The 19,888-nt window shown below is 34.3% G+C and overlaps 3 protein-coding genes across 3 annotated transcripts in view; 2 read left to right on the forward strand and 1 right to left on the reverse strand.

Annotated features, from left to right (window-relative positions):
• LOC129790155 (protein O-mannosyl-transferase TMTC2-like) overlaps positions 1-19,888 on the reverse strand; it is a 433,518-nt gene that overhangs the window by 333,616 nt on the left and 80,014 nt on the right. The window lies entirely within an intron of this gene.
• Positions 1-19,888, forward strand: part of LOC129790211 (serine/threonine-protein phosphatase PP2A 65 kDa regulatory subunit) — a 620,353-nt gene that overhangs the window by 146,163 nt on the left and 454,302 nt on the right. The gene's annotated exons all lie outside the window — the stretch shown is intronic.
• Positions 17,057-19,888, forward strand: part of LOC129790099 (cadherin-87A) — a 55,780-nt gene continuing 52,948 nt past the window's right edge. Inside the window, exon 1 of the mRNA XM_055827331.1 lies at positions 17,057-17,372. Coding sequence (XP_055683306.1) covers positions 17,336-17,372 — 37 coding nt within the window. The 5' untranslated portion in view covers positions 17,057-17,335. The remainder of the gene's footprint in view (positions 17,373-19,888) is intronic.

Raw genomic sequence — 19,888 nt, forward strand, 5'->3', positions numbered from 1 at the left:
ATTTATGCAATCGTCCTTCCAATTTCCATTCGAAACTACTTATATATATGTATGTGTGGAATAGACGGGAAGATGTTCAAAAAGTTTTACAAGAAAACTCGTTCAAGAGACAGAGAAACTTGCGAAAATTGTTGGATATGGTATTCCTTTTTAGAATATTCAGTCTGATGGTGAATGTGGGTATAAATAAGCAAGGAGAATTGAAATTTTATAGGCCCGTAAAATATATTAAATACACACAAAATATCTTTATTTCATGTTCTACATTTTTTATTGAAGTTAATTATACATAAACCTGCATAAACTTTATGTCTTCTTTTCCAATCCTTTAACGGGATACATGTTCAATAAATAATAAATTCATTTGATTCCCTTTTTCCCTCAACTTCCTAATTTTTTTTATGAAAAAAATAGTTCTATATTTAATTACAAAATAGCGAGAATACTCAATTCATGTTTAGTTAGAATTGTAAATGTATTTTATATTTTTTGCATATTTATTATATACACGCAAAGAGCTCTAATGAGAAAATATATTTTTCATTTTCGTTTTTATGTTGAATTTTGTGTTATTTACATTCACTTTTGAAATATTTATGTAATTAATCAAGTTTTTGCCAAAGTGAAAAATGACTTTTGACAGATCATTTAGAAGCTTGTGGGGGCAACTTTTGCTGTATTTTATGAGATTTTTTTTCCACTTCACCAGTGGCTTTTTTGCGGTATAATGAATGAGGAGTCCTCAATGGGTATATAACAACCCTCAACCCAACAATCTTCGGCCTCAGACAAAGGAGCCTCATATGAAAATCCATGAGAAGAGGAAAAATCCTCGGACTTTGCACAACACAAAGGTATGGAAAATTTATTTGATGCGTGAAAATGGATGGAAGGAGTTTTCTATTGAAAAATGAACCTTTTTCCTCCGAAAAGAGAGATGTGGTTTGAGATAGGATTTTAATATAAATGAAAATGTGATGTGGTCGGAAAAGCAGTCAGAGAGGCAGAGACATTAAAGCTCATCCAATATTGCCTGCAAAAGCTTATCAGTTTATATATAGTTAGGTGTATACATTGTTATAGTTTCAATGATCCACTTGAGATGCGCCACAATCTAAATCTGATTTTATTCTTGAAAGAAAGCATGGATCGACTTTTCATGCGGGAAAACCTTATGAATAGAGCTTACTAATTTAACATTAAAGCTCCCTATAGAGAGCACTTTTCCAAAGAAAATATTTATGTGGGAAATCCGGAAAATAAAGAAACGACGAAGACTTTTTTTATTTTTTTTTTAGGAAAAAGTTTAAACTTTTCACTGTAGTGTACTGAAGAAAAACCTAGAAAAAATGAAGGTACTTTAGTAAGTTAATATTGTGTAAAATTGGCACCTTAAACTCTACGCTTAATGCATGACAAAATATTAATAAAAAAAAAGTTTTTTCAATGTAATTGGCATAATTAGGTGGCATTCACCATAAAAGTGAATTTTTCAAGTATATTTTCATCATAGACTCGCATAGCTTTATTGTTCCATTTCATATAAAATCTTATATTGCCTGTGCTTTCAAAGCTCGCAGTGAAGAAGAAAATTGTATTGTAGCACAAAAAGGAAAAATATCTAATTTCATTGAATGGCTCTTTCACTTTTAAAGAAATTAATCAGAAAATATGTGTTTTTCCATTGAAGGCGAAAGAAGAAGACGAAAAAAATTGAATTTTTTCCCATTCAATTCCCAGACGGTCTATTTTTGTTACTTATAGAGGAGTTTTCTTTCCAAACCAACGCATTGTGTTTATTGAACTGTCGCTTCGCTTTTCCTCGTCCCAAAGATTGGAAAGAAAACAACATTAGGAAGGGAATTGTCAACACAGGCAAGCATCACACAAGAGGATGAGATTGGGGAAAATAGGAAAATGCTTCGGTGTTGTGCAAACTTACAGGTCATTTTCTTTGCCTATTTTCCCCACCCATCTTTTCCTCCGTGTGTCCTTTTCCATGCCATTCAAAAGATAAATTCCCCATCGCGTTTCAATTGAAATTCCCAGCATGGAACTGACTTATTGAGTTGGTGAGAGAAAACCCATCCCCAGTGGAACGATTATTGGGTTTGGGGGGTGGGATGGTGTGAGAAAGATAAATATTGGACCACCTATGCAAATGTCCCTTGACAACTCCGTACCATATTGTTGGGCCTACAATACTATGAGAATTTCCCCTATGGCTTGGATTTGGGGCGAGTTGTGAGTTGTCTGGGGGTTCATATTCCCTCCCATACAAAACTGCAAATCATTGTGAATACAATATCAGCACTTACTGCCCTTCTTCACCATCACAATTGACACGACCCCAAAAAAAAGGATTCAAAGTGCTGAAAGTCTCTCCTTTTGCATTTTCACTCTTTTGGCTTTTCTATATGCAAATGGAAAATCGAATGAATCCCTCCACCTTATTGGGGAGGGTGGAGGAGTAAATTAAACGATTATGCGGGTGGTTTAAGAATTCCGACTGTATAGAACGTATCTTGAGGCTTTTCTTGTACTAAGAAGGTACAATGAAAGGAAAAAAAGAGAGCAGAAATTTTAAAATCCCAGACGAGCCACACAGTTTTTTTTTCCTTTTTCCAGATGCGCTCATCATCACATAAGACCCTTAATGAGATTGAGACAATAAAAGCTTTTTTGCAAATAAGCTTGAAACATTTCTGCGGCACTTGAGGGACAAAAAAAAACAGACACCAAGAAAATCACCATGGTGAAAACTTAAAATTCTATGTATCACAAAAATTACACTGATTTGCCTCTGGGGGTGGTATGAGAAATCCCTAACAGACTCCATTTCTCTCTTTTGGCTTTTCAACATAACATTCCTAAATGGAAATCTCATGTGCTTGTGGTGAATTTTCTTGCACATCAGGCACCCTCGTCGGCAAGTCGTCGGTGGTGCGGTAAAAAGTGAGGAAAATGGCTTGAGAATTGAGAGACATATTCAAACTTCCCATTTCGCAGGGAATGTTTATTTGCTTTTCCCTCAAGAGAGGACCCGCGCTGCCCCCATGAGAGGGAACCTGAAGAAGATGAACGGGGTGAAAAATTTATGTTTCACTTCGACGGAGATGAACGTGAGTTTGACAGAGAAAATGTCCACAGATGGAATTTCAGCAATTTAAATGGAAAATTGCAAAACAAATTTACTTTTCTTGTCCTCCCTCTTTCACAGCAGTCAGCCGAACAAGTGGGAAAAAATTTCTCCTTTAAAGCGAAAATGTTGGAAACGAAAGGAACTTTCCTTTAAATTGTGTAAGAAAATCTGGTAAGAATGGAACAGTCACAAAGAACAAACTATAAAGTGGAATAATGTACTTTTCCAGAGTCTTTTTGGGGGTGCAATCTGCAAACCTACTTATACAAAGTTTTAGTTCGATCTGAAGGAAGTAAAATTTTTCCTTCTATTAAATTTATAAATTCTTGGAATTGTGGAAAACCATCCCTTGAAGCCAAACCACGTTACCATTCCAAAAATATGAGGTCAAATCCACCCCTCACCCCTCCGACCACCATATTCGATTTGACAATGACATTCAAAAATCGGTCATGCCGTTTAGTTAATGTGTCGTACTTTTTTCTCGGTTTTGCTTTTTACTTTAGCTTTTATTTGTTTTTGCGTTGGACGTTTTTTTTGTTTAGTAAGGAAAAGCTCCAATGTGTTTGGAAAGTTATTTTTATATCAGGCAAAAATTAGATAAAACAAATCTTTTAAATTTAGTTATGTTGTAGCTGGACTCAATATCTTTCAGCATGCCAAAAAAATATATGTTGTTGTTTAGAAGATATATATATATATATATATGTATGTATATAAAAAATTCATGTATCTTCAAAGTTCTAAGAATCATATTTCCTGTTCTACTTAACCAATTTTGATCAAATCGACGTGCCCGAAGATTATGAACCATATTCACATCTTTTAATACATGGTTCATATTCTTCGGGATCGTCGAAATTAAACCCAAATTAAAGATGTTACAAAGTTTCGCTACATTTGCGGCAAATTCTCCTCAGAATCCTATATGAGAAGCATCACGGATATAGTTAAAAATAGTTATAAGGATTATTTTGGGGAACCAATGTCGAACCTTGATAAATCCTGGGTACCATAAAGAGTTTGTTTGACTTGTGCTGCTAATTTGGCCAAATGGAAGGATGGAAAAATTATAACAATTCATATTGAGAAGCCCAAGAGAAGCCCATGAAATTGAGGGACCCAACTGATCACCAAACATACTGCTATTCTTGTTTAGTGGACTTAAGTGGATTCAATAACAAAAATAAGGAGAAAACGAGGGCTACATTGTAAAAACGGCTAAGTCGGCTAACTTTGTATGGGATCCGAACCGACTTAGCCGTTTTTACAATGTAGCCCTCAAAAATTAAGTATCCAAATGTTACATCTGTGACGAAAGCCATATTTCGTTTGGAAAAAGACTCCTCAAGAACAAGCAAGTACATCTTCAAAGGCAAGAACATTTTCAAAGGCAGGTACATCGTCAATGGTAGATACAGAGTCTCAGGGTGTTGCTTCCAATGCCGTTGAATCTATCTCAAGCCAAGATATTGTGGAAGGCTCAGACTCTGATTTTTTTTGCCTGGTGCTTCAGTGCCGCACTACGTCACTCAAAGTGATTTAAATAATTTGGTGCGACAACTGAAACTCACCAAAACTAATAATTCATTTTGGAGTTTCAGCGCGAAATTATTAATGATATTAATTAATGCACAATAAAATTTCATTTTAAATAAACTTTCCTCTAATTATCAGATAATTTAACGAATTAATTTAATTTATTTCTCGAAATTGTTTTCCAATTCAGCTCATTTTGTTTTGCAATTTGTGAAATAATGCATAATCCGTTCTATTTGGACGTAAAGTGAAAAATCAATTTAATTACCAATTGTGGTGCTGAGGTTTAGTTGAACAAATTATTTATTTAATTTCACGTGTTGTGAAATTGTTTAACAATTACCCAAAATAAGTGGGTGTCTAAATATTTGAGTTTTATGGAGAGTTTTGCTTTGTATATATGTACATATGTAGATATAAATGATTAAATATTCTGCTGTACTTTTATGTCAAAGTGAGCAAATTTATTCGTAAAGTTTGTGATATATTTGCAAAACAAACTTAAATAGGACAAAAATTTCAGAAGAAAATTTTTAATTGAATTGTATGAACTTTCGAGAGAGCTTTTTTTTCATACACCCACGGAGGAAAAGTTGAACTGAAAGTGGCATGAAAACCATGCAATTCAAATACATTATTCGCTTCTTTCCATTCTAACTTTTTTTTCTCATATTCCCCAATCGATGAATATAATTAAAAATTTATATGAAGAACTTTGAATTTTTTTTCCCATCTGGCAGCGAAAGGAGCAAAATTTATTGAAAGCCTTGTGGGTGATTGAAAGTTTCCCTGAGAAAGAGTCCTTCCTTTTTTCGGAGAGAGAAGTGTATAAATGATGTGAAGTGGCAAATCAGGATGAATATAATCATGATTCAAGAGATTCGTGAACTTCTTATCTCGATGATCTCAAGGAAATGTCGAAAGCGCCGAAGGATTTGTGTGAAAATTTATGCTCACACTTTAGCAGTGATATCTCCAATCATGTCCTCACCTTCAATCACTTTACGCATTTGGAGAAATCGGTAGACCGAAAATAGAGGGGTTGCTCAAATGTTAAGGGGTGATAAAATTATTCTTTTTTTTTACGTTTGGTAAACTTTCTAGATTTTCTTCTAGAAATATTGTTATCGTACGTATCAGATTTTCTTTTGGCTTAGTAAGTATTAAGTCGAATGGCCTTATTTGAACCACCCTCTCTGTACAATAAACCATTAACACCCTATATTGCTAGACAATTTCACCGAAAATGTGAGTAATTTCGAGAACAGCTCCTTCACACAAAACATTTGCCAGAGCTCAAGAAATGCCGAATAAAATACATATAACATACACAACACATATATAGCTTGAATGCTTAATTTACTTCCACATGGTAAGTGTGCAGAATCTCTGAAATAATTCATTTCAGAACGAGAAATAAGAGCCAAAATTGCTCTGAATTCTTTTGAGCATCCGAATTTGAAGCATTCTGAGGCATCCTGACGATAACCACCACATATGTTCCACACAATCTTATATGCACCCCCCTTACTCAGATGTTGGGAAACCGGAGGGGGTAGAAAACATTTATCATGCGGCCAGAGGATGCTTCTCTCCGATTCCAACCAATCCCCCAAAACAGAATGGAAATAAAATGAAAGTGCGGGGTAGGAAGAAATATGAAAATGTTTACCAATTTTCACATTGTCTCTTGTTTGCTCTTTCCACATACAGCGCGCGCCAGCAGAAATGGAAGTTTTTACTATCATCCACTAATAGAATTAACTGCGGGAGCTTTTTTGTGTGTGCCATCACCATTTACAAATTGCTTTCAGGGACAATTTCACGGAAATACCTCGTGGATGTAACTGGGAGGGGTTGTAACTCAATCCTAGTTGTGCTACACTTAAATAATCCCCCTATCGTGGAAAATTTAATAATCTCTGGGATGTTTGTGCCAATCGTCAAGGGAAAATTGCCCCATTTTGTTACCTCAAACAGGAAGTTGGAGTATACTGTAGGTAATGGGAAACGATTTAGGAATCTATCCAAGGGAAAATTTCATCATGTGGGAAATGTATGCTATATTTACCAAAATAATGATCTCAATTATGATTGATTTCTATCATTTACCACCAATTGAATTTCAAGCGAGGCCACTGAAATTTGTATTAGATTGTTGTTTCTGTGAATTCAATGATGCTGCACCCACCACACAATCCACAGAAGAGCGTGATGTATTGGTGATTAATTCAATTTAAACTGGCATTTATACGGTCCGTTCAATTCGGAAACTGCAGCACACCAAACATTTGGGGATTGGATATTGCTGGAAAATTCACAATTGAACACTCGAGGAAAACAATAAACGTTTATATTCATGGAGTCAATAATAAATATTAGGTGATTTGTTATTCCTGGAAAATTTCTGCAAAACATTATCTTGTTTGGAAATACGAATACATAATTTTCGATTAACCCAGATTTGTTCATTGTACTAAAGCTCGGAAAATTTTCTTTGTTGTTTTTGAGTGTATAACAATGACATAAAGTTTTTATTTTCATGATAATCAAACTTCTCATGCAAAATTTGAAGAATTTTTGTTGAAAATTTGGTTTTTCAAGACAATTGTCAAAACTTCGAAAATGTCAGAAAAGTCCAGTATAATATGGGTTAATATGTACATAGGTATCATCCAATCCAATACTACATAGCAATGAAAATTTACCTGAATGAAAACACTATAGTTTTGCTGTAAATTGTAGTCGTTATTCATGAAAGTTTTCTTTTCTTTTAATAAAATCCTAAAATTATAAATTTCATAGTAATTTAAGGAATTTAAATCATGCAATATATTCTTGGAAATTATTTCTGCTTTAAGAACTATGTATTAAATAACACAAAATATTACCTACATGAGTAATAAATTCTTGTCTTTCCACAGCAGATTCATAACAAGGAGGAAGTCAAACCACCCCTATGGCGAGCATGGCCGGAAGCCACTTGATAATGGACAATAAAGTAAGTAATTGCCGCTCAGTTTGGTCATTCTGGAAGGTATTTTGATTTGATTTGCCATAAATTGCCTCCAAGCTTTTACATTCCCCAGTTCAAATACATTATACGTGCCACCACAGGAGGAAAAAGTTTGTGGCTCGAAAGCTTGTTACTGAAAGTGCCTCCTCATTGATTGCCCCTTTTTTTGAGGAGGGCACATCAAAGGAAAAAAAAAAACATTGTGTGTAAATTGTGAAGCCCCAGAGGATTTGTGGCGCAATATTTATGAGCTCTTCGGGATGTTATACTGCAACATTTGTTGAACTGTCGTAAAAGGGGAGGGCAGGGTGGTTACGAGGATAGGGCATCATTTATCATGTCGTGGCATCGTTTCAATTTGATGACTTGTTCCAACCCGAGAGGGACTTTAATGGGGTGCTCGTTAAAACTTTTTTTTTCAACTCCGTCTTTCGCGAAAGCTCTAAAGCACACAATATGTGAACACAGAAATAGTATCCATACAGAAGTATATTCGATACTTCCTCAAGCAGCACTCCCCCACCAACGCAGAACGTGATAATCTCAAAAGTTACTTTCCTCTTCTAAAGGTGCTTTCATACCTATTCCGAGTATACCATATATGACATAGCAATGGGTGCAATTTTCGGGGAGTGAGTGAGCTTATAATGATAAATTCACCGCGACATCGCACCAAGTTTCTCAAGGGGACAAAAACCTCATGTGGAATTTCCATTTGAATAAACATACCGCACACTTCGCCAAGAGCTCTTTTGCTGAGCGAGATGGAAAGCTCTCCATTCGCCTCATCAAAACTTTATACTCGCCAAATTGTCACTTCCACCTACATACATATATGTACATATATAAAAGTATATACAATTTTGTTATATAGCACCAAGTGACTATATGGATAAAAAGCTCCGCACCATTCAACTTGAAATTGATTTGAGTTTTCAAACTAATCAAACAGCATGTAACACTTGAGAACTTTTGCCATTTTTATCAACTAAATTTATCCGAATGCTCGAGTGATTTGTAAGCACATTTTCTAAAGATGAAACGGAGTATAAATAATGATTTTTGGAATTGATATGTGTTCATGATGAATCTCCTTCGCTTGTAGAAAACTTCGAATACTTTTTTGGCATCATTTCTGCAAAAAGGAAAAGATGAAAACTTTTCTCTAGCTTCCTTTTTATTTTGATAAATAGCGTGCAACAGTTTTTATATTGAATAGTGTACCGGATACTTTTATTAAGCTCAATTTATTGCATACTGGGTTAAATTATTTCAATTTATTTTGCTGAAAAGGAACATTTTACTCGTGAACAAAAAAACCGAAATATTTCAATAAACGTTTCCACATTCATTCATGTATTCATTAAGCAAATAATTTAAATGCTCTGTGTGGATTTATGGTTTTCCATTTTTACATACTACTTTTACCAATTTTATTTAAGGAACTTTACGAATTATTACGAATAGTGGATTTTGAGAGCTTTTTTTAGAACACATATTACGGAGGTTTTTTTTAACCCATTTTCCCCACACAGGAAAAGTTGAGAAAATTTATTGCTCACAATGCTTTTAGTGGGTTAATCATCCACTAAATATGCAAGAGTGTAACGTGAGAAATTTTTCATCCTCATTCACACGATGAAGGTATTTTTTCCATCATAATACTTTTTCTCCTGTGTGCAGAAGACCATTAATTGTGCTCTCGCCCAACGTATGGTTGTGAGATAAAATTTCAACTAAAGGTACCATTTTATGCTTTTTTTTGACTTTTCCTAGAAACCATCTAAAGCACTCCAAGTTATTAAAAAATTAATACAAGCTTTTAAAATGGAGCTTTGAACTTTATTTTATAACTTAAATTCAAATTGTTTGAAATGATCAAAGTTTTTAACAAATGAATTTTGTTTCAATTTCCTTAAACTTTTTGATTAAAATATATGAAAATTTAATGTGATTCAATGAAAAGCGAGGAGACCAAGCAAGAAACCAGAGCAGAGACATAAAGAAATTTATACTCAATAAATAGCAGAAATTTCGTCATAGAAATATTTTTTAAAGCTCAATGTATTTATCAACTGTTGAATCCACATCCTTTTCCCTTTTCCCAGAGGGTAGTCATTATCATAACCCTATATAGGCCTGTTTCTCATTCATTCATTAAGCAATGGACCCTTTCCAAGCTCACAGAGACATAGCAATAAAGTTTTATTGAGTATTTTGCCACACAAAGAAGTAATTTCGTAAAGAATTTTTTTGGAGAAATTTCTGAGAAATCTGCGAAAAATTAATTAAAGATTCTTTTGAGGGTAGAGACAGAAGGAAATATTAAAATTATCCCACTGCGAGACATCCCCTTGTGGCTCCTGTGGTGTATGAATTTTGGGTTGTTCTGAGGGAAAGGGGGTCAGTGGTAAACCGCAGAAAAGAAGAAAATACAATTTTAATTAATATCCCTATTCTCGGTGGGAAAAAAAGGAGCTGTGGGGGAAATTGTTTTAGTCTCTGTGACTTTACAATATCTGCCTTTTTTTGCTCACAGTGTCTTTGTTTTGAGAACGCCATATTTACGCGATAACGAAATTGATAAGGCAATTAAATTTTAATGAAAAATAAAGAAATCATAAGAAGGAAATGAAAATGAAAAAGGAGGTGTTTCGTGTCCTTGTAAAGAATCGAAATTTAGTTATGATTTTATTGAATATCTCCTGGATTATTCATTTATGTCACAAAACCTGCCACTTGGATATCCTTTTTACGGATTTTGAGGTGAGTCTTTTTTTGTATAAAAATACTTTAATTTAATTCCTTTTTCATTGTAATTTTCTCACGCAGGATTTGCGGGGAATCAATCAAATATCTGCAATTAAGGAATTCTTCATTTGGTCGCACAATGCATTAACTCTCCTTCAAGAATCAACAGCATTGCTCCTTTTTATCCTTCTCTTCTTAACATTGTAATTTATTCTCTTCTTGTTCACATAAAAAACATCTTGTTAGTAATTCTGTTTTTGTTTCCAGGTACAGCATTGTTTTTGAAAAGCAACCAAACCTTCTGAAGTGCCTCATTTGCACATTTAAAGCACAAAATGTTTTTCAAACAGTGCAGATTTTCCTGTCCATCGTTCTCATGTACTACCCACCAACACAGCTCGACCTCACAAATCCAAAGTCACTTAACAAATTCCCATGTTACATTTTTGGATACATTGCATACAGAATGTACTCAATATTTCACATGTATCTCTATGAGGTGCAGAAATTTCACAATAGCATAGCCCAGGGGCAAACTATGGACAAGGAGCGTCGGAAGGAGGAGGTAAGAGAGGTGGTTATCCAACAACTATGTGATAGGTTTGATACAGAGGAAAGCATTTGTGCAAGGAGAGTCAGCAATACGATAGAGCAAGTTTGGTGGAGAACCAAAAGGAACTCTTACAGACTTTGGGAAATACTCAGGCAACTACTAAGGCTTCCAATACAAATGTTCAAGTACATTAAGTACTTTGAGGTCAAGAAAGTCTTCAAACGACGACACAAAGTCCCAGATAAAAGTTACGAAATTTTAGTAAAGGACACCATGGTCAGTTGTCCTGAATCGAGACCGAATGGTAAGAAATATATTTTTTTGCTTTTAAATGAAATTAAAAAAAAATTGTTGAAAGGTAATAACCCAATAATTTCATTTACAAAAAAAAATTAAATTTAAATACCATTTTTTATTTATTAAAATAAAATTCAATTGAAAATGATCAAACGGATAAAATGATATGTCTGCTATTTACATGGGAAAGATTAATAATTCAAAGGGTAGATATTAAATTAAAAAAAGATCGTTGTAACATGTAACCATGTTGCATAATTTATTAATCACTCTACTGAATTAATAATGAACATGAAAGTAAAATCAATAATTTACAATTAAATAATTATCTTATTTATTTATTATTTAATAACGTGAAATTTATTTTCAATATATTTTCCAAAATTTATGCATGCAGTATATGGCAAATATAAATTATACATAACATTGTTAATTTCCCATATAAAATGGAGGCGTTGTTGCATCTGTATCATTAAATTTTTAATATAATTTATTATATAAAATCCATTTAATGTGTTCATTATCACATTCTCACCTAATTAAAAAAAATATGTACGCACTAAATGTTTTTTTTGTTGCAGTAAGAAAAACTTCGAAAAGTGCCTTGGTCATTGTGGAGTCGGAAGGCAATGTTAAGCTGATCCCCAATCAATACATAAAAATTGGCACAGTGACAATCATCAGAAGAGACCAAGGTTGATGTTAGTTAGAAGATGTGTAAGAAAATTTTATTTGTAATAAATTTACTAGAAAAATTATTTGAGAAGAAACGACCTTGACCCTGAAAACCCAGATTTGTTTTCATGCCAATTAGGGGTGGAAATTTTAATTTTAATTCTGTATTTTTCCGGGATATATATATACATGATAAATGTCACTCACCTAATTTTCCACTCATAAACCCCAATATGGGACACGGGATATTAACCTCTTGATCCATTGCATCGAATTTGATTTTAATTGGTTAATTGATGGCTATTTGATTTTGATGTAATTCCACTCATCCCGCGCTGTATGATCCGAAAATGCACATTTATCAAAAGGGGGGCTTGCATTGTGGGCAGGGTGGGTTTACGCTATATATGTATGTACAATTGCAATGCAGAGTAATTGTTAAATGCGGTTGAGTTTGTTAAAATAATTAATTCCTCTATTCTCCAGTGTTCTGGGATTGTCCAATTAGAGGGAATTTACGGATACCATTTGTTGATTTGCTGGTTTATTGCGCAGTCAAATTGCTTTTATTAATTTCCGTAATTTCCCATTCTTGTACCCACAGCACCATTTCGAATATTAAATTCAATAGCGGTGTGGGTGCAACAATAGGTCTAATTTTCCATTTAATGTTTTGTGTTTATTTATAGAAAGGTTACTGCAAAACATCCCTCTCATGTATGGCTAGAAGCTAAAATATGTTTAAAAAAAAACGCAGCTAAAAGGCAAAAAAGGATGGGGAACATGTTAATAAACAAGAGTAAAAACATCCTTGTTGTTTTAAAAGATTTTTTTGGACTGGATGTGGTATTTAATTAATCCGAAATTCATCTGTTTTCATCAGAACATGCAATGTGGTTTCATCTACGCCAACATAAAAAATATTATGAATCGGTATTACCCAAAAATTGTTAGCAAAATATGCGCCTGTGGCAATGTGTCATTTTTCAGCAACTTTGGTTTTTTTTAAATAATAATTTACATTAATGATTAATGTCGGATGACCAAAAATAGCATTACACCAAATAACAACTAAATGATTATTTAAATTCTAAGAGGAAGTCAATGGTTTGAATTATTCATTAGGAATCAAACTCATTAAATGATCGTTTCGTCCTTTAAGAGACTCAATGATCCATGGACTTACTTTTGAAGATTTTCTTAACAACCAAACTTCAATGAAATTAATGTACCAAGACGTGCAGAAAATGAAGAAAGCTTTCAGAGCTGAGCCCAAAAATGAATTTCAGAAGCTCAGCAGAAAATTTCATAACAATTTTCCATCAAACATTAGAAAGAAACCAGTTTTTCTAATACTGCTTCTATGTAAAAAAAAAACTGTATGCTAAAACATACTTTTTCATGTGGCTCAGCGAAAAATTCATCTTCGTTTTACATTCCGTAATTGTTCTCTGATGTATTCTATTTCAGCGTCGGCATTTTGTGCTGATTTGGTGGCACTTTTAATAGTTTGATTGATATGTGAATCATGAAAAATCGTTGTAGCACCATTTATTTCCTTTTACTTTTGCACACCAAGCCACTTTCATTCGTGCTTTTTGGCTACTGCGGCTAATTGCAAAAGTCAGGACATGCATATAAATCATTTTATGGTTTACTCTGAGTTGAGTTGATGAACATTTCCAGAGGGATATTTCAGAGACTAAAATAAACTTTAATAAGTTCATTATAAGCTTGTCGTAAACGTTCACGGAAAGTTGTGGTTTTATTTTTGAAGGAAAATTTAATTGGAAAAGGATGTGAGATGTATAAAATAACAGGTATTAATTTTGTTCGAAAAACTCTTTGGGATAGTATTAGAATTTCTGCAATATATTCTGAAATAATTTTAAACAGGTTGTGTGATAGAAGTTTTCTCTACATAAAATTGTAACATTTTCATTGCACTAAAATATTTCTTGAGGGAATAAATGAATTTTCCAATAACTCTATTCGGGGGAAAATTAAGAGCATCCCTCGGAAATTCTCCTATCTTTCCCTTCAATAATAATCTCAACTCTGACCAAAAGGCGAGGGTTTCTGTCTCAATTGCCCTGATGGTGACTTTTTCTGCTCATCTCATCAAAATTCTTCCACGGAGAACGAGTGGTAAATGCTTGGGGGGCGGATAGTGCGATGGGATCTACCCCAAAAAGTTGGGTCTCTCATCTTCATCTCCTTTCGGTATATAGCAGAATTCGTGCTCACAATCAATGTGGATATGATATTGATGAACTTTTTCTCAGTTCACTGACTCAATTGACATTCTTTTGCCCCTCTTGGCATTTTTGTCCATTTCCGTATCTCAAATGGTTGGGGCTATATGTATGGCAAAAAGGAATCAATATTGGGGGGTATGGACAAGGAAGAAAAGGAACTCATAAATTCACAACTCAAATAATCTCACACACAAAAAGAGAAATTCCGCCCATTTCGCATTCCCGGAGCGAATGATAGGGCGAGAGCTTTCAAAGTAATTTCAATTCACTCGCATATATACACAGTCAATAAAAGTGCTGCAGTTAAAGCGCGCAAATATCCGCTGAATTTTATTCAATTGGGTTAAACAATTTCCTCTTCACTCTTCTTTAGTAATTCATTATTCGATTGATGTTAAACTTTCAAGACTTTCGGTGGTTTCTCCATTTTCCAACCACGTGAGGAGAAAACTTTATTTCCTTTTTTTTTACCTTCAGCCAGGTTAAAAATAAGCCCCGTGAGACCTGAATTTTCAATATAACGTTTTTCTTTTCCAACCATAGACTGACATACATACGTATGAGGGTGCAAGGATTGCAAAGTTTGGTTGTATTTTATCAACAAAATTTTTCTGCATTTCTATAAATAATCACCAAAGTTGGGTGAAAAGTTTTATGGGGAAAAATACACTTTGCAAAGGTACTGCGCGGTGGAGTTTTTAAATAACCCAAAGATAAAGTCTGGGAAAAGTTGCTTAAACCACAACAGAGAGGTGAATTTCATGAATCAAGAAGAGAGTCAAGAAGAACTTTCAGAGTGGAAAAAATGTGTATCCAATTAACGAAGAAAATCGATACGCTTTTACTGTCCCCACCCCCACACCCGCTGATCCATCGCATGAATATTTGAAATTGGAGATTTTAGACGATGAGATGGAGAATGCCTGAAAAGTGTGCGAGATTAAAGCAAAAAGCATTTCTTATCTGCCACTCATCCAATTTTCATAATGGAAAATGCTAATTGCTATATCTGTAAAAGTTTAATCTCTGACAAGTGATCGAAACAACCCCCCAAAGAAAATTTTCCACTCATTAAGTTTGCCAAGAAGAGCGAGAGCTCTGCTAAGTGAAGTTTCTGTGGGCAACCGAAAATTGCCACAGCTCATACAACCCAAATGTTTCATAGGCAAAGAATTATTATTGGATAAATATCCATAATATTCTCATTTTGTGGCAATATTTCAGGATGAAAATGGGTATGTTCTCCCATGGCTAGCAACACTTTGTGAGGGGACATTTGCATTATACAATTTCACTATCTGGGGGTAATTCATGGAAGATAACCCCAAGAATGTCTCCTTGTACGATGCCTAATTTGATATTAATTGCACCACCGACAAGGAACATGGAACAAACACACAAATTGCTTGCTTAACACGTCACAGAAATTCTTGTTTCAAAACCCCACATAGATAAGGCAGAGTGGTGGCTCTCACCAAAGTACAGAGGTTTTAATTAACCAGTGGACTGTAAGTGCACAACATTTCTCTTTCCTCTCATTAAAGTGTGTTGGTTGAATTATTTTGAATATAATTAATTTAAATCATTCTGTATTATTCTTTGGGAATATCAATGATTCAAATAAGAAAATAAATTATATTCACCTTTGACGTGATTTGATTACTATAAGCGTGCTTTTTAGCCGTGCCATTTCTTTAATAAAGCTCGACTTTCTTTTGAAATAAAGCAAAGATTTTTTTTTAACTCTTTCGCGTCCTCTTGAAACATAGAAACATGCGATATTTTTAACACGATATTTATTCTTTGGATCCTCTCAGAGAACATTTCTCAATTAGAACGTTTTCTTTGGCCTGATTTACGTAAATTTAACGCATTTCAAACTTGAAAAAAAAATAAACTCATTCAAATTCGTGAAAGTAAAATGTTTCACGTTTAAGTTTACGTATGACCCTTAGAACGCGAAAGGGTTAAGATTAATCAATTGGAAATTTTAATATATCTTTAGACTTTTTAACAAAACTGCTACAAAGTTCTTTTAATCACATTGTACATAATTAAAAAATATCTTTTTCTGTTTTTTTTTTTAAAGCATATTAACATAAACTACCCCTAAGCGTATTACAGTTTTTAGTCAATGTCGTTTCGTAGTTGTTCCATTCTCGCATAGCTCCTGCAAATGAAGCACAATTTGTTTTTCATTAACTGAAGGTGTACATGAACTACATATAGTGAAGCATTGTAAAACATATTGCAGTGCATCATCGTGGTAAGTGACCCACTTTGAGGATGGGGTGGAATGCGGGTGAAGAAAGCCAAGAAATCCGTCAGCATTTCCTGTGACTAAAGGGAAAGAGGAATTCATGGCACATTGAGGAAATGTTTTATTTGACTTCCAAATCGCACCCTCGTGCGATTTGTTTGCACTCAACCATACCCCTCGTTGTGAGTTTATCCAAATGCGGAGAACAACGGAGAATATTCACAGGGGTAGCTACTTGCTATGTATGTTCCATGGAGGAGTTTTTCCCCTGATACGACTTTCCCCTTATTGCGGAGAAATTGTGAGAGAGTCCCATGAGGAAAAGTTGCCAAGCGACTATATCCCCTTTGGTGAGAACCTTCACAGAGTCAGTTGTGTGGATCATTTCGTGGCGGTTGCAAGTGCTCACTGAAACGAACTTCCCAATCCTCACATCCGGTTCAAATGGCACACAGCGGAAATGTAGAGAATTTCCTTTTGGATGCAATGTGATTGGAATTTATTATCTCACCCACCAATGTATCTCGTTCACCGTGTGTGAGTACTTTGCGATACAAAGGCCATTTTTATTGCATTCTGCACAGTAAAGCGGTAACATCGAAAAAAGCTCTTCTCATGTGAATCTTTCTATAACTATATACATCCTTTCCTGTTTCATGTGAAAAATCGTCCCGGTGAAGGGGGTGTGGGTGACACAGGCAGGGCAATGTGCTAAATCTAAAATTTCACGTGCTGTGTGTGCCATAAAAGAGGGATATTCTGTGAGAAAAAAGAGAATTGATACACTGTGGCAGTTTTTCGAGAATTCCTGCAAAAAGGATAGAATTAAAGTGCCCGTAAGAGGATGTGGGTGATACGCTCTGGAATTCAAACTAACAGAGGTGAGCGGCTTATGTTTTTCATTCATTTCTTATTTAGAGGCAAACTTTTGTTCGGCAATAAAGAAATTAAAAGTCTCTTAAGTGTCGATGTTGGAACTTTTTTATGTAGTATTTTCTTCTTGTCTTCGCCTCAGCAACAAATTAGACATTAATTTCAATTTTAGCCTTTTTCCCTCCCATTATTCAATATCTTTGCTAAAACTTTTTGCATTAAATTATAACTACATATTACTTGAAAAATAAAAATTGATTAACAAATATTAAGTAAGATTAAAGAACTTTGCCGCATTTTCCCAGCTATTTATAGGTAAAAACCCATATTTGCTGTTTTGAGCTTTTTCCAAGAAAGAGAATAGAAAAAAAATCCTCTCAGATGATATTGATATAAATGATAAAAAAAAGCTCAGAAAGGTGACTTTATATCGTCGTAAGGCTATTACGAATGTTGGATTTAAATATTTTCACTCTATGGCACTTTGCTTTATCTGCTTCAGTCGTGTATCACTGATTTTATTTAAAAAGGAAAATTCCCTGGAAAAATGTCATTAAATCTTTCAAGACAAGGAAATAGATTGAATTTTCATGAATGAATTACACAGATTTAAATTAAATTAATTATAGTTTAATTAAATCCATCTCATTTATTTCTTCAGACTTTTCTTGAAAATTATAAATTTTCCCCGAAACTTTTCACTAAGTTTTTGTGAGAATTGACAAAATTTGAATGGGAAAATTACTGCGAGTATTATTGAATTACAAATACATAGCACATTGCAGATGCAGAAATTGAGTTTGAAACTGTTGTTAAGTTAACATTGCATTTCCTATTCTTTTTGGGAATATAATGTATGCTATATATGTGCATATACTAACCCACTTGCGGGAACTTTGGATGAGTGTCGTTGTTCTTGTGAAGCTTATTTGATTTTGCACTATTTGACTTGAGGAGAGTCAACTTTATTCACATTGACTTACGAATTAAATCACAAAATCCCCCTCTCACACATTAATAAATTTACACAACTAATGTTTTTGGCACAAAATCGTTCTGCTGAATATCCATGTTCATGCTTCGCCTCTAACATGCGGGAAATATTTTAAATCATGTAAAGAGAGGGCATAATACGCAGCTCGGTAGAACTAACGACGTGCAATTTTGGGCAAATGTGGCGCGAAAGCGACTCAAACTATGGGATAAATTTGAGCATGATATGGTATTCGTGGTCTCAAATGCGATTGCCAAAGTGTGGTCTGAAATGTGCGATGAGCAGGTGAAATTGGTGGGCAGAATGCATGAAAGGATTGTCGCTGAGAGCAATCAAATGAATCGATTTGATTGCGTCTACAACAATAATTTTACATACACAAGGCCCACTCCATAAAGCTCCCGTGTGGTCATACCATTGGTACTGATTCTATATCCCTCCGCACAGTGAAACATTCCATCTGCAATTTGCCTTTCATACCTGAATCATATACGTACACACCAACCTCTGTGTACCAGGAATTGATTTCACACGTTTCGCTCGAGATTTTAATTGGAATTTCCGCTCCAATCAAGGCAAGGGACAACGCAACCCATATAGCTCGGCCATAGTATTCATTTCACTCGCAATTCTCACTCCCCACATCTCACACTCAGCCTATATGAAAAAAAATACAAACATTTTCCATGCCAAGAGTTTCCAAAAGGATGGAGATGATTTCTATGTATGTAGGCACGTAGACGATATATAGTCTAATTAAAAAAAATATAATTCAAACAAAGAGGATTGGAAAGCGGATGAATAATATAAAAAACTCATCACAATGCAAACTTCCTCTCGGATACAAACGAGAAGAGCACAAATTCCGGGAACAAGCCATTTTGCAGGACTTTCTGGTGAATAAACAAAATTATAATGTACGTGTCTAAACTAGAATGAGGGAGCTGGAATGTGCTAGAAAAGGAGACAACATCCGGAAAAGGATATGAATTGAAATATCCAGCAAATGACAGGAAGCTTAAGGTTGCTTCAGCGGGCATTCTAATGAATTAATTTTGCAATCCTTATGCAACATTCTGCATTCCATTAAGCATTCATTCACTTTTAAAATTAAATTCCCACCAAAAAGGGATGTTGTCTCTTCACACCATCCCCAAAGCAATTAGGCAAAAACCCCATTTTCTCGCATCGTGGAAAAGAATGTTGAGTGGAAGAAATCTCAATAGGTACTATGTTGAATCACTATTCATTGGTTTTGAATTTCAAAAATGCATTGAAGAGGATTTAATAAAAAGCTCTCGATTCAATAAAAACTTTTTATTAAAAAAATTATGAGAGTTTTTTTTTAGATGTTTCGAATCAATTGCAACTTATTCATCAATGTTTGAAAAGAATAATTCCCTTATGAACGTAATGAAGGATTCTTTTTTCGTATAAATAAACAAAGAAGCTTCGTCATATTTTAAACTTGTACACAACTCACATAATTTTATATTCTTTCTTCAACAAAATAAATATAAAATTATTTGC

Source organism: Lutzomyia longipalpis, chromosome 2 (assembly GCF_024334085.1).
Source record: "Lutzomyia longipalpis isolate SR_M1_2022 chromosome 2, ASM2433408v1".
Classification (NCBI taxonomy): Eukaryota; Metazoa; Arthropoda; class Insecta; order Diptera; family Psychodidae; genus Lutzomyia; species Lutzomyia longipalpis.